Source organism: Anguilla rostrata, chromosome 11 (assembly GCF_018555375.3).
Source record: "Anguilla rostrata isolate EN2019 chromosome 11, ASM1855537v3, whole genome shotgun sequence".
NCBI lineage: Eukaryota > Metazoa > Chordata > Actinopteri > Anguilliformes > Anguillidae > Anguilla > Anguilla rostrata.
Window position 1 is genome coordinate 22,819,810 of NC_057943.1, and position 15,301 is coordinate 22,835,110.

Consider the following 15,301-nt stretch of genomic DNA (forward strand, 5'->3'; position numbering starts at 1 on the left):
AATTAGCGAAATGGATTAATAAATAACGAGTGCCTGTGCCTCGCCCTACCCCCGCACAACCTTCCTGCGGTGCGGTTGTTAACCGGGCCAGTTTTCACCGAGCAGGCTGTGCGTGGGGCGGCCCAGGTTTCAGTGGCAGTTGGGATGAGCTATCTGCAGGCACCCAGGAGCTCACGCACAGTGCTGAGGTTCACTCACAGTGCTGGGGCTCACTCACAGTGCTGAGGCTCACTCACAGTGCTGAGGCTCACTCACGGTGCTGAGGTTCACTCACAGTGCTGAGGCTCACTCACAGTGCTGAGGCTCACGCACAGTGCTGAGGTTCACTCACAGTGCTGGGGCTCACTCACAGTGCTGAGGCTCACTCACAGTGCTGAGGCTCACTCATAGTGCTGAGGTTCACTCACAGTGCTGAGGCTCACTCACAGTGCTGAGGCTCACTCATAGTGCTGAGGCTTACTCATAGTGCTGAGGTTCACTCACAGTGCTGAGGCTCACTCAGTGCTGAGGCTCACTCACGGTGCTGAGGTTCACTCACGGTGCTGGGGCTCACTCACAGTGCTGAGGCTCACTCACAGTGCTGAGGCTCACTCACAGTGCTGAGGCTCACTCACAGTTCTGGGGCTCACTCACAGTGCCGAGGTCTCCCTCACTTTACTTTATCCTCCGTTTGAATTGCCCAGTCATGTATATGTATATCAGCGCTCATTGATGCAACCTCTGCCATCTATTTCAAGCCTGAACTCTTCCTAGCACACTATATTTGGCAGTCATGCAAGTTGGAGGGAGACTCTCCATGTGGGGCTTAGCAGGCAGACTGGGATCACCTGATCACCTGGCTGCTGACTGAAGTCTCTCCATATTTGGGTGATGTTAGTTTGTTTGCCTCCCTGCTGGTCTGCTAGTCACAGTGGGGTGGAATGACCTCGGATGTACCATGTTTGGGTGTGGAGGGGAGCTGGGGGGACATGGGTCTGTAACTCAATCATCCACTTGTATGTTTACCCTCTGACATAATGAATACGGATACATGAATGGACACACACTGATGCACTGCGTTTCCTGGCTCTCGTCTCCATTCAGAATGAACTAAGAACGGGAGGTCAGTGGGACTGTTAGCAGCTGCATACTGATTACAGCCCTGCCCGCCAAGGTTCAGGGCAATGCAGCACATCGATTAGTCCTTACAGGGAAGTGTTCTACTGTTTTCTCTGAGAAAGTTCAACATTCTTCTATCCCCCTTTTTAAATAATCATACGGTTTCGGCTAACATCCCGATGTGCTGCACTCCCCCCGTTCTCGTGCGGCCGCTCGATCGGAACGGAACAGCAGGTGCCTCCTGCTCGTAATTGTCAGAGCAAATTACGCCTGCGTTTAAGTGGGGACCCCTCTCTGCGCCCGCACGGGAGGGGAGCCCACACTTAACACACTGAAGGAGTTCTGCTGCGGTGGCGTTCCCGCGCGCGCATGGGTGCTGGAGCCTGCTCCTGCGTCTGGACCGTGCCCCTGCTGACCGTGACCGGCGTGCCCTGCAGGACCACGCGTTGTTGGCGCTGTCGTCTCCCCGGGGAGGGAGGGTTTCAGCCAGCTGTGTGAGCAGAAGTGGGCACGGCATCACATATCCTGGAGCGAGAGCACATGCTCGACTGTGCTGAACCGAACGAACATCACAGCATGAGCGTCGTTTTACTATGGCCAGGAAAATCCCTCCCTTTTCCAAGGTCCCAGATTAGTTATTCTCATTCCACCTCTGAACTTAATCTGTGCCCAACTTTTTGCTATTGCCCCGACAGTCAACTGTAATTCTGCTTCAAGCCTGTCCCATCACTTTGATATCCACCTTCAATTCCACCCACTGAAGAACATGGATTATTCCGCACTGCTTGATTCTCTATGCAGCAGGGCAGCTGGGTCACACAGCCATTGTTCTGGAAGACTTAGCTCTCGCACAGGTGTGATGCAGGCAGATTGACGAGTGCCTGAACGAATAGAGGAGTTGCTCATCTGCAAGGAGTCGGCGGAAAGCCTTCTGACTGAAACCCTTAAGGATCCAAAAACTGAGCCGCTCCTCTGGAAAGATTTACTAACCTATTTATGCCTGCGGAACAGGAACAGGACCTTGCAGGGCAGGAATCCTTTGCCACCAGCTACTGCAGCATAAAGCTCAGATATGTTTAGACTACATATTTTCTAACTGTGTCACCTTGCATCTAGCTGCTCTAACTAAACTTGCACCTGGGTGGAGTATCTGTCCTGGGTCAACCCCCATGGGTGGGGTTGGCAATGTGCCTTTATTTGGCGCTATTCATCATGATCCAGTTAGCCCAGGAAAGGGTGGAGTGAGAGTGAGGTCATCGCTAGCCAACAAGCTGCAGAATTACCTGAGACAGGAAGTGGAAGCAAAAGCATCGTCCTCAGCCTCAAGGAAAGCTTCAGAGCGGTGGTGATGACGTAAGCGCTAACAGCCGTTTGGTGAAGCCTGTGGTGAATAGCTCTGTGAGCTGGCAGGTATGAATGTGCAAATGAGACATTTCACTTTCCCTGCTGTTTGAGTGGGTCTTCCTCAGCCCGAAAGGTTTCGGAGAAACTTCACGTACCCATAATTCTCTGAAGTTGCCCCCCCACTTGAGGGTCATTTTTTTCTGTGTTTCAGTACTAACTTTCAATTACCGTGTAGAAGTTTTTGTTCTTAATATCAAGGCTGGAGTACCGTTAGCATTTCTATGAATTAGTGGATTGAACAGTGCTGCATCTGTGCCTTTGATCACGACACTAATGAGATTTATTTCCTGACAAATTTTAGTGTCTGTGCTTCGCAACACAGAATTCATCAGAGTTCTCATCAGCATTTCAAAAGGCACTCGGTTCTTGCTCGGAGTTCAGCTCCTCTTCCTGGGGCCATATTAAAAACCATCAGTTCCCTAGGGTTTGGAGTGCCTCCTTAAACTGTGAAAAATCATGCCATACCTGTTTCTGAGATCTGTCTTTGTGTAACCATGGAAGCCAGCACAGACTGTGCCTCCAGTTTTATTTCTGGGAAATGTGTGATGAACCAAACAAACTTTGAAGCTTCCCAGAAGTCTTTGGGAGATAACAGATGCATCTGCATCTACTGCACTTTGAGAATTAAGGTGTAAAATGAACTTTGATGTACTCCGTGAGCTTGGTTAAGTGAGTGACATCGGTGTGTCTCCCTGGAGCTTGGACCAATTTCATGGAGAGTGCCTGCAGGTATTTGTGGTTTCCTTGCAATCAGCAGCCAATTAAGGCCTTGAGGATAAGGTGTGTGGACTTTTTAGCCAATGAATTTGGTCACTTGTGCTAAAACACGCTGAACACCATGGACACTTTGGCTCCCCGGGACTGGCGTTTGACACCCCTATTTTAAGTCAGCATCTGAAGTCCCCCCCCCCTTCTTCTCCACCATCTCTTCCCCTCTGTCTGGTCTTACTTGTCACACTTGTCAGCCCAGGTGTGTATCACAGTTTGCACCAGGCTTGCGCCCGCTCTCATTCTTTTATTGCCCCGGAATCTCACATTGAGCCCCTAAATCTGGCTCTGGCTTAGGGTGACAGCCTTGCAGTGGGCTTTAACTCTGAGTGGCTGAAAGCTGTTTACACTGGGGGATAACTCTTAGGCCCCTAGCCTCTGTACACCAAGCTTTTCAGCCGCTCCCCTCTGATTTATATAGGGAACGTTTAGTATTAGTTTGAGTGTTCTTTGAAAAGTGACTGAAGGGGGGGAAGGCTCTTGTGTGTTTGTTCAGATCAGCTTCTTTTTGGGCCAATAGCTAGGATGCATGACCTCCCTCTACAGTGTACTACCCTTCCCACCCCAAAGCAAAATTTCTTAAATCCTTCCAGATGGTGCGGATTAGTTATGGACAACCCCGGGGAAAAAAATCCCAGAAACAAAGGCTTGGAATTCATGGAAGCAGCTGTAGGAAGGGGTTCTGCTAGGCGCGTTCCTCATGGTCTGAGCGCGGTCCGTCAGGAAAGGGACCCTGGTGCTGCAGTTTTATAGCACCAGAGTAGTGTGCGGGGTGGGGGTCGAGGGGATGGTGGGAGCATTGGCTGTTCAGCAGAGTGTCCTGGAAATGAGGTTCAAAATTCCAGTTGTTCAGGCGATTGTCTTGGAAATGGGGTTCAGAATAGCGCTTTGGTTAGCTTTGAGGCCCTCTGGCTGTGAAGCAGCGCAGACGTCAGTTGAGTGACGGTAGTGGAGGGGACGGGCGCATCCAGGGCGGTTTTTAATAATTCTCATAGGAGTCGTCGGTGAGATAAGCAATAAAAAGGAGACCTTGAGCAGGAGAGTCAGGCTGCTTTGCGATCTGTGAAAACTGCCTCATGCCCTTAGCGCTGATGAATCACCTCTTTGGAATGCACTGCTCAGGCCCAAAGACAATGTGCTCCGTTAACCCTCTCCTGAACCAAAACTCCCTGACCGCGCAAAACTTCAGCGCTGACCGCGTGTAGAACGCACTCTGTGTTTCTCTCAGTGTGTGACTGGAGCGGCGCAGCACCAACACCATACACAACATCTGTCATGCCCATCGGTCAACTTTGGAGGTCAAGCACACACATGAACACGCCATCTTTTTCATCCATCCATCCTTGCCTTAATACCATGCGGCGGGCAACTTTCCGATATTGAAGCGCGAAAGTAGCGTGGCCCAGCCTAAGTACCAGATTCGGCACAGGGTGCCAATCAAAGCGATGTCTCGGGAGAGCCCAGGCTGACGGGGGGACAGAGGGGGACACAGAGGGATGGAGCGAGCCTGTCGGTCCCAGGTCTCCTGTGCAGGGATGCAACCGAGAAGAAGGGCAGCGCCTCGGGCGGTGGGAAGCAGCCGGGACGGGGAGGCTGCAGCGGCCTCCCCCCGCTTCCTGAAATCCCCGGCACACCGGAGGCCACGTCTGGCCCCGTTATGCCGGGAAGTCCCTGAATCGTCTCGCTCCATCGAGCACAGACGTCCTTGTGAAGACCGTAACTTTTTTGGTCCCGTCATAATCGCTGTGGATAGGAAATAATAAAACGAAATTGCGATCAATCTTTCGCAAACAAGATGCATTGTAGGTCTGCCTGTTGATGGCCATTCGCAAAGATATATTTGCGGTTGATGGCATTGGACGATGAAAGGACTTTATAGCTTGGCAGGATCCGATATGTTGTTACTGTTGTTACTGTGGCAATTTTCTAGTTTGTCAGGCTTTTCTGTGTTGACTCATTGCCCGAGGCTCGGTAAGCTGTGAATGCTGCTCCAGCTCTAAGGTCGTTACTTTCTTCCGTTCTGGTCGTATTCACTTTGGGTAAGCGATAATAATAAGGAAAAAAAAAAAAAAACAATTACAACCAACCATTTCCGAAACGAAATGCATTCTAGACCTGCCTGCTGGTGCTTTGTCCACAGAACAGCCCTCATTGGAGCTTTTTATATCACAACAGGATATATTGTGTAGCGGAGCCAGAAAAGAGAGAGAGAGAACCCAGCCACTGTGATTAATGGTCTCTCGCCGTTATTACTGTAGAGCCGACCCCTTGTGTCAGGGACTCTGTCAGGCTGATGGGGTGCCAAGCAGAGGTGAGCTCTGGGGCTGCACCAATCTTGGAGTGTCAACCTATCCCCCCCCCACCCCCGACCCCGTTCAGATGCCTGCAGCACCCTCTCTCTGAGTAGGGACAGCAGGGTCTAAAAATAGGGACTGGGTGGGGGGGGGGGGTACTTTAGAGGAGCTGTTCACAGTGATGTGTGTCTGTCTGACGCTCGCCTCGCAGGGGTGGGGGCTCATCCCCCACCCCCCCCCCACGTCACCGGAGCGCGAGAAGGTCTTCCTGTGCTCTTACAGAGTGGGGTTGAAAGTAGGTCGCATGGTGCTCCGTGAGAAATGATGAATTCACATTGGCCATGTAACAGAGGAGGTTTTCCTTTAAACACAAAGAGGTACTTTTGCGGCATATCAGAGCTGGCCCTGGCCCTCAGATGACTGTTTTCAAAGCACAGCTTTTCCTCTGCTCATGCGAGCGAGCGAAAGAGGCAGAGAGATACGGATTAGAATGGCTCTCAAAGCATGCCTCTCTTATATGCTTTTCCGTGCTCGTGAGACGGAGAGAAAGATAGATGGAGGGAGAGAGGCATACGCCAGCCCATGTTCTCTTTATTCCTCACTATTCATTTTTGTTTAATCACATCGCACCGCGGAGCCTCCTGGGGCACGTGCAGAATGAAGCAGCAGTTTGATGGGATGAGCTTTGTAGAAAGATGAGATAACAGACTGGGGACTGTGTGGATCCAGCAGGCGGACGCTTGCTTGAACCGCCGTTCACCGGGCATGCACGGAGGGGGCAGATTACCGAGGGGTGGAATAAGGCGTGGGGATCATACGGACAGGGTCCCATCTCCCATCTCCAGATCACGACTGCTCTCTCTGGATCCTGACAGCTCTCTCCCGGTCCCAGCAGCTCTCTGGATCCCAGCAGCTCTCTCTGGATCCTGACAGCTCTCTCTGGATCCCAGCAGCTCTCTCTGGATCCTGACAGCTCTCTCCTGGTCCCAGCAGCTCTCTGGATCCCAGCAGCTCTCTCCAGGTCTCGGCAGCTCTCTCTGGATCCTAGCAGCTCTCTCTGGATCCTGACAGCTCTCTCTGGATCCTGACAGCTCTCTCCCGGTCCTAGCAGCTCTCTGGATCCCAGCAGCTCTCTCTGGATCCTGACAGCTCTCTCTGGATCCTGACAGCTCTCTCCCGGTCCCAGCAGCTCTCTCTGGATCCCAGCAGCTCTCTCTGGATCCTGACAGCTCTCTCTGGATCCCAGCAGCTCTCTCTGGATCCTGACAGCTCTCTCCTGGTCCCAGCAGCTCTCTGGATCCCAGCAGCTCTCTCTGGATCCTGACAGCTCTCTCTGGATCCTGACAGCTCTCTCCCGGTCCCAGCAGCTCTCTGGATCCAGGCAGCTCTCTCCAGGTCTCGGCACTGCTCTAAAAACACCTCTCAGATTCATCAGCCTCTCTGCTGGAATGGAGGTTTTATTAAATCCAACACGGCGTTTGGGTGAGAAGTTCCCGAAACAGCTTGAGCTGAGCAGAGAGCGCACGGAGTCCTGCTGCAAATGTGAATCACCCCAGAGACTGTGCGCATCCAGGGCTGGGGAGCCGCTGATTCGCAGGCATCTGGCTGCCCCGCTGACTGCTGGGACACGGTCAGCGCCGCGGACAGTCCGCTAACTTTGATATCAGCAGCCGGCTCGCACCTGCGCCACTCCCGCCGTCATAATATTTTAATCACCATAACGAGCGGAAGCCCGCGGGGGGGCCCTGTAATCTGTCGCCCGTCGACGCCGGGCCCCGTGTCCGACAGCACCGCTAACAGACGGGCCTCCGTCTCCCGCTGGAGTTTTTATCACCTGGCGCAGGGATAATTTTGTGGTCAGCGTGGCCTGGAATGACACCCTCTGGCATCTGGCGGGGCCCTCACCTTCAGACGAGCGCCTGATGCTCTGTCTGTCTCCCTCTCGCCCCCCCTCCCAGTCCATGTGTCCTCACGTTCAGTCGGCCCCTCGCCCATCCGATTCTCCTCGCCTCCTCCTCTCTCCTCCTCTCCTCCGCCCCGGGAACGAGTCCAGTCTTGGGTCAGCCAGGGCTGTAACGGTCTCCATCAGCGAGCGGAATAACGGCGTTCCCAACGGGGAGCTTTATTAGAGCGAGTAAACCCGGGGAGGACGCTGTTGTCACGTGACAGGGGAGTTTAAAGAGCTGCGGCAGAGGACAACGGGAAGGAAGAGGTCGTTTTAAACGGCGCGTAAACTCTGGGCAATCGCTTTACTCTTCTTTTATACCCTCTGCGCGAAGGAATCCGTCCGCTCGGAACGGAGCTCGTCATCGACCGCGAGGAATTAGTGAAATTGGCGGGAATGCGTCCAAGGCAGACCACGCAAGATTACGGAGGCAAGCTGCAGAGAAACGGCGGTCCTGCGCCACGCTTCCCGAACCAGCCAGCGAGTGACACGCTCATTTCCCACTCTGAGCGGGAAAACTGAGTCAGCTTCGGGCCTGGGAGAAACATACCGGTGGCGTGCGCGTGCGGGAATGTTCCTCGGGTGTCATGGGAACAGCCCCGGTCTGCGTACGCCGCAGCGTGGCGCCGGTCGCGCTGACATCAGAGTGGCGGCCCGTGCGGTGCGGGCCAGCAGGATCCGTATGCTGGTTTCAGGCTCCATGTGAAGTCCGCGGGCGTATGTGTGTGTGTTTTTTCTTCTTTTAGGCTGTTGCCGTGCACTCCCCTGCAGAACAGCGACTAATTGGCTGCTTCTCTGTGGGGAGAAAGCCTGGTGCTGTCTGCAGTCTTTCCGGCCTTCTGGCCATCGACTAACTGGGCAGAGCGAGAGAAAGTCTTCGATCGTGAGGGAGGAGAGCGTCACTGTCAGGCCTCAGGTGGCATGGGCCCGCACACGTGCGGTGCGAGGCCGAGCGCTGCCTGTCTCTGGGATGGAATGTGACGTGCGGTGCTCCCTGTAAGGGGCCAGAACGTGCGGTGTGTGGGTGGGCGATCCGCTAGGTTTCGTTACCCAGTGTCGTTAAGGCCTCGCACCTGGGCTGATCGTCAGCCCCGCCCACCAGGCCTGCTCGGCCCCGCTAAGCCTGGCTCAGCCGACTCCTCCACACGGCCGTCTGCTCGCCTCCGCTCAGTCACTAACCAACCATTTAATGTGCCCCCATAAACGGAGAATAATCCCATCTCCAGATTAAGAGGGTGGCTTTTGGAGAGGAGGGGAGGGCATTGCGAGGCCCGGCCACAGATCTCCGTGGCTCATTAGAATTCCCTCACTCCGTCCGCAGGCGCAGAAGAGCGGGATAATCCCGTGGAAAAAAAAAACGGAACGAGCGGGCAGCCTCCCGAGGCCTGAGAGGAGTGTTTTGTATCCGTGGGCGATGCCCTTTGATGTTACCCATTGATCTCCCTCGCCCCCAGTATCTTCAGTGTAGCCTCAGTGATGATCATCCATATAACAGCCCATGGGGAATGAATGAGCTTGTGGATGGAAATGATGGCTTGGGGGAGGGGGGGCGGGGGAAGAAGGAATTTACGCAGTGAAAAAGTCAAAATGGACTAATAGGTAAAGCAGGCCGTGTAGGGGTGGGGGGTGGGGGGGGTCCTGGCTGGCTGCCGCTGCACCCGGAGTTTTTGCACACAGGTTCTGATGAAATGCTACGGAAACAGGCCCAGCAGATTTAATTAAGAGGCCCGGGCTCTTTCTCTTTTTTTCGTGGTGAGGAATGTTTACCTGGCGTGGTTTTTTGGCTTGACCTGCCCGTTTCACAAATGACTTTTCCCTCTCCCGCTCGAGGTTCTTCACGGATGTGTTCTAACTGCCGGAGTTCAGGTGGAGAAGCGGAGGGATTACAGGGGTGTTTCCTTCACCACTGGGAACCCCTCTGCCTCAGCGCTCTGAGCTGCTAGGCAACACGGTTATGGGCTGGGGAAGAAATGTTCCTCTCATCATTTATATGAACAGCAAGCATGGCAAAGTAGTGTTTTACACAACACACACACACGCACGCACACAACCATGCACACACCCATGCGCACACTCACACACACGCACGCACACCCACACACACACGCACACAGACACACACACACACACACACACACATACAAACCAAGATTGGGGTCAGATTCATTTCAATTCAGTCAGTTCAGGAAATTCATTGAAATGCAATTCATTCATTATGCATTCCTCATAGAACATTGTGGCAATTTAAATTCATTAATTAAATTTCAACATATACACACATGCGCATAGGCTATTTTTTTCTTGGTGCAACATTTGGATCTTCTGAAATGTGCGTGGTTAGCCACCATATATTGTTACCATGTGGCTCCCTAGCTGAGCGGCACAGCCCTTTTGCACTAGCCCTGCAAAGGGTGCCTGTGCTTTATCTGGGTACGCCTTCCCAGGATCCTCAGCACAATGGTGCCTAAGTGCTACACAGATTATAATGATTTTGCCTGCAGCCTACAGGACAACAGGAGCAGTTGGTGAAGTGTTTTGTCCCCAGTACAGCTGCAGCCGTTGTGTGGGCTCTTGTCACTTTCACTAAATCAATAATAATCATTACACAACAGAAGCAATTCAGCATTTACGCTTGACAAGCCATCCCGTGGTGAAGCCAATGCGCAGGTCTCTCTCTCAGCACGGGCGCTAAAAATAGTATCCCTTAGCCAGAGTTGCGGAACTCGGTCCTTTGTAATTCCTTGAAATGCACAGCGGTCATGTTGACAGGTGCTTGTACCATATTAATTGATTGTTATTCGTGAATTAGCACTAATGCGTAATGTGTGTGACTGAAAAGTCATGATGTTTGTACTGTGGTGTTCATGATAGCCGTGGTAAACTGGCTAATTTTTTTCTTTTTCTTTTTTTTTTCCCATGTGGGCCCACCACCACTTGCCGTTGGATATGAACACCACGTTTTAGGTAAGAACCACTGTTCTTAAGTTTAAAAATACATAATCATACGCAAACATTTATTGCATTTAACAATTATGCATGTAACATTCCATTTACCGTGATGTTTTGGAGTAGTTTATTGTATTGAAAACTGAATAGGGGCCATATTTCATCATTTATTTTTGCCAGTAAAACACACTGCAAAGTGATGGCATCTCTATTCTTCACATATCAAGTATATCCCACATGAACATGAAAAAGCACAGAACCGCTGTGAGAGCTTCATTTATTCTCGACCAGCTCAATGGGAGTTTCCTTTAAAACTTTAACTTGTGGTGTTGTGATTGGCGATGATGTAAACACCGTTGGCAGACAGCATTTAGGCTGGTCCTTTTTGTGTGTGACTCAGTCGTGACCCCGCACACGGTCCCCTCTACCCAGATTGTGGCTGAAGGCCTACGAGGGCGTGGAAGAGCCCGGCCAAAAAAAATAACCTTCCAGGGCAGGCGTAGTGTGGAGCTGGGGGCGGGGGGGGGGGCGTGTTGATCTTCCCTCTTCAGAGACTGGCAAGAGGTCTAAGCTCTCCGACCGGACGCTTACGGCTGGAGGCCGATGATTGGGGATCTGCCGCAGTGCATCCATTTCCTGTCGCAGGGCACTGTTCCATCCCGCCTGGCACGCTAGCGCCAGCGCCCGGGCAGCCGGAGCCCTAGAGACGGCCTTGAAGGACAGGGCGGAGAGCTGGCTGGAGCGTCCCCTCCGACGGCTCGAAATTTGTCACGTCGCCACAGACGAACAGCTCTCAGCGCAACCGAGGCCGAGGGCCAGCGGGGCTCTCCGCAGCGCTCAGTCACCCTGGAGAAACAGCCGCCGTCAGCTTCTTTTACTCTTCGGGGTCCAACTTTGTACTGGATTTGTGTCGGGAAGGAACATTTCCCTGGCCCGTAAACTCATCAGATTCGTGTCCAAATTCGATCCTCTCATGCCCGTACCGTCAAACATTCAGAAGGAACAGGGCTGATAAGGAACCAAGCACAAAAAAAACCAACAAATGCTTTTAGCAGCGGTGACAGATAGGAGATGCATGTGCACTGGAGCTGTACGTATCCTCTATGCAATCTCTTATGGTGTCCATCACCGGGCCAGTGAAAAACAAGCTGAGAGAGCCAGGTGTGCTGCAGAGCCAGAGCCCAGGTAGAGGCCTCCTTTAATGACTGGCGTGGCTTTTCCAGCCACTGCTGTCCACTCTGGATCTTGCTGGCTGCGGTTGCCTGCATTACTGACTGCATCAGTAAATCTAAAGCATCTTTCTTCATTTTAGGCCTCATTTCAGTTGCCCAGCCCAAGGCTTGCCTCTGTCCTCGTGTAAGACATGTGATTAATCGGTCACCTTGGACACGGCACCGACGGCGGCGGTAACCCCTAATTGATGTGATCGTTCTGAACAACTTCTGTCTGAACTTTAAGCTGCCTTTCACGGGTAAGGCTTCGGTATCAGTATTGATGCTTCACGGCTTCGTGTCATCCGATGACCTGAGGCGTTTTCCCTCCTCTGTACTCTGTCTCTGGGTTTATGAAAGCAAACAAAATGTAAATGTAAATAATATCCATATTTGGTGGCATTACAAGGGAGCCCTGAGTGCCAGTAACAGAGGACCACGGAGCTTAGCTACTTTGGGTACGACCATGCACGGCGTACTGGGTGATAGGTGAGCGGTCTCCTCTGTGCCCTCATACCTCACGGCTAAAGACCCGTGTTCTCTTCTCCCTCCATCATTTCGCCTCAGCCTTCCCTTGCTCTCCGTTTCTCATCCCCCAGATGGTCTCTTGTCAGGCCCAAAGTGTGGAGAGGGCATCTGGATGCTAATCTTGATGCCTGTTTGCTCGCTGCAAGTTGGCAGGGGCCGAGGTTGGGATGTCGGGAGGCTGAGAGGGCGCTGTTGCTCGGTTACACAGTCGGCTAACCGTGTTCTCTACAGAGCCTGTGTGTTTCTGTGTGGCTGGTCGTCTCCTTACTGCGTGCGGTGCGCCTGCCGTTCATCACATGCATCTCTGCACAGAATGCCAATCACTGAAAGCCCTGTGATATCTGCTGGTTGCATGCCTCTCATGATGGTTTTAGAAAAAGTTTAGAAATATGTGTAAAACATGCTGTTTCCCAGTTTTTCTCCTTCAGCAGTGTCTCTCTGTGTGGAACCAGCACTGATAGTGGGAACATTTGGCCTTTTTGTTGTGATGTCAGGGTCACTGAATCACTGAACCGCCTGGTGTAACCTGAACACAAGCCATACAGGAGACGCGCGAACACGCTGGGATTTTATTTATCGAATCGTCATAAATCCCGCTCTGTGTTTATGCCGCTGTCTGTTGTGAAGCATCTTGCCTGGAGCGCCAGTGGCCAACGGAAGCAGCTGGACCCAATCACGGCCCACTGGCTTTATTGAGTTTCGCGTGGCTCTGAAGAGGGCAATTTAGGCCACTGCAGCCGTTTGAGATTCAGCTCTAGTGTCTTTCAAAACTGGCCCTCGCCCATCTCGCTCCCCTCCATCTATAAATCTGAGGGCTTGATGAGGTGGGCGAGTGGCCCTGGAGAATGCGCTTTATTGGCTTGGGCTGTCGTAAAAGGTGAGCGAGAGCCCCACTTGTTTATGAAACCCTGGTCCAACTGTGGAATATCGCATAAAACCAGATGTGACTCCTGTACTCCAGTTGGGTCTACAGAGACTGTATTTCCAGAGCTCTCTGCCTTGCTCTCTGTCTGACTTTCTCTCTCTCTCGTTCGCTCTTCCTTGCCCTGTCTCTCTTGCTCTCTTGCTCTCTCTCTCTCTCGCTCTGTCTCTCCCTCTTGCTCTCTCTCTCACTCTCTTGCTCTCTCTCTTGTCCTCTCACTCTTTCTCTCCCTTAAGAGACCTTCAGCTGAAGTGTTTTTTTTTTGAAGGGGATAAAGGCAGCGTTCCTGTTCTCTCCGCCCTCCCCGCAGATCTATAATGTTCTCGCAGCGTTTGTTTTCCTCGGTTTTCGTATCCATGTGACAGTGCCGTGGCGTTGTTATGGGCTACAGCTGCGTTTCCGTTAGCGTTATGTATGCGTTAGCGGTTGTGTGCAGACTCACAATGGGCCTGATGTGTGCAGTGTTTATTTCCAAGCCCGCGCAGGGGAGATAATTCAAGTAGTTTATTTATAGAACGTTGCAGCGCAGGGATGTGGTTGTGGGGTGCTTATTAGCAAGAAAGCTGCCCGCTTCTTAAATTTATTTAATAAATCATTCGCATAATATATGACGCGCTGGCACGCTCCTCAAAGGAATACGTCAGGAAAAAGAAGACGTCGAGCCGTCAGGCTCCGTGAATGAATAAAGCAGCCATTTAACGGAACTCTTTGCAGAGAGGTTTTTGGAAATGAGGCAGCTGCTGTACTGAAGATGGAGGAATGGAGCTGTTTTACTATGTTTCTGTGAATGTTCTGTTTTGGTATGAACACCCCCCCCCCGCCCCCTCCACACTCCTCTTCAAAAGCCCTGCATTATTAATGCCTGCAGGTAGTGAATCGTAATGCGGTAGTAATCGGGCGAAAAGAGCGTGGACCTCAGGTGCATCATCAAACAGTGACGCATTTGGTACAGTATATGTACACGGGGCATAATGGCACCGGCTCAGGGAAGCGGAAATGGGCTAATTGAGGATCTATTTTCATAATCTTACTTTGGGCCCAATGCCTTCCCTTGCTTTCCCTGCCCTGCCTTTGAAGAGCACTGGGCTAGAGTGTTTCCTTGTCACCATTCACATGTGGTAAACACCACGCGAATGTCGCCATGGTAATAATTCACATGGAGATCAGCGAGCCGCGTGTGTTTTCTGTCATGCTGGGGGCGGGGCTTGTGTGGAGTTGTGGGGTGAGAATGGGGATGAGGATGGGGATGTGCTGGTGTACCTACAGCTGATCTTACTGGTGACATCACCCCTCACCCACAGTGCTTGTTAGCCAGCAGGTGTGGCACACAGAGAGCGAAGTCCTGCGTTTGACGTGGGCGAGGACAAAACCATGAAATTCCTGCTTCTGACAGAGTGACGGATAAAGCTCTGCTGGCTTCCTCGAGACGTTTAGCCCCGTTTGCTCCCTGGGGGGAGGGGGGGGGGTCAGCAAACACTTTCTCTGCCATTTGCCTTCAACGCAGAGACTCAGACTTTGCTGGTAAGTCTGGGTGCCCCCACGCAAGACACGGTAGTGAAGCTGGTGCCGGTGAAGTATGGGGGCTGTGAATTAGAGAACATGGAAGCTTCCGGAAACCAGCGGCCATCTCAAGCATGGACATGCACTGCCCCTCAAGCTACCGCTTTCACAGAAGATGGACACAGGACATGTCACTCGCCTCCTGATTTTTGCCTTCAATTTGTTATTGTGAACTATTACGCCCATAGAATAGCAAGGAAAAGAAAAAGGACGCGCCAAGACTTCACCTTCATTTCTCTCTCCTCGACTGCAGAGAGCCATTGTCAGTACAGAATAGTTGCAGGGGGTTTGTTCCTGACAGATTGCATTTATCTCCAGGAAAGAGGTGTACTGTGGCTCTCTGCTCTCTCTCCCACACTTCATTTTGTGAAGCCTTGCAAATTGACGAGGGGGTCCCTCTGAAGGGGCAGCTGTCAGAGCCGGGCTCTCCCCGGCCAACGCAATTAGCCTCTCAGGACCAGATGCATTCTGGGAGCATCTCTTCTCAGTAAAACATCAGGACCCCGCACGAGGAAAAAAAAAACCTGCACGCACCCATTATGCAAGGCTGAAAGCTTTGCATCTGTGATGTCTGATTATCAGCGAGTGTAACTAACATCGCACACGGCTTCAAAACGAAGCCAAT

At 52.2% G+C, this 15,301-nt stretch overlaps 1 protein-coding gene across 3 annotated transcripts in view; it reads left to right on the forward strand.

Moving 5' to 3' along the window:
* The window catches only part of magi3a (membrane associated guanylate kinase, WW and PDZ domain containing 3a), a 121,807-nt gene that overhangs the window by 42,844 nt on the left and 63,662 nt on the right, over nt 1-15,301 (forward strand). The window contains exon 1 of one of the 3 annotated variants that reach the window (XM_064298817.1): nt 9,172-10,473. The exons of the other annotated variants lie outside the window; for them this stretch is intronic. Within the exon in view, the coding sequence (XP_064154887.1) occupies nt 10,374-10,473 (100 nt within the window). The 5' untranslated portion in view covers nt 9,172-10,373. Of the gene's footprint in view, nt 1-9,171; nt 10,474-15,301 lie in introns of those variants that run through there. 3 annotated transcript variants of the gene reach the window in all.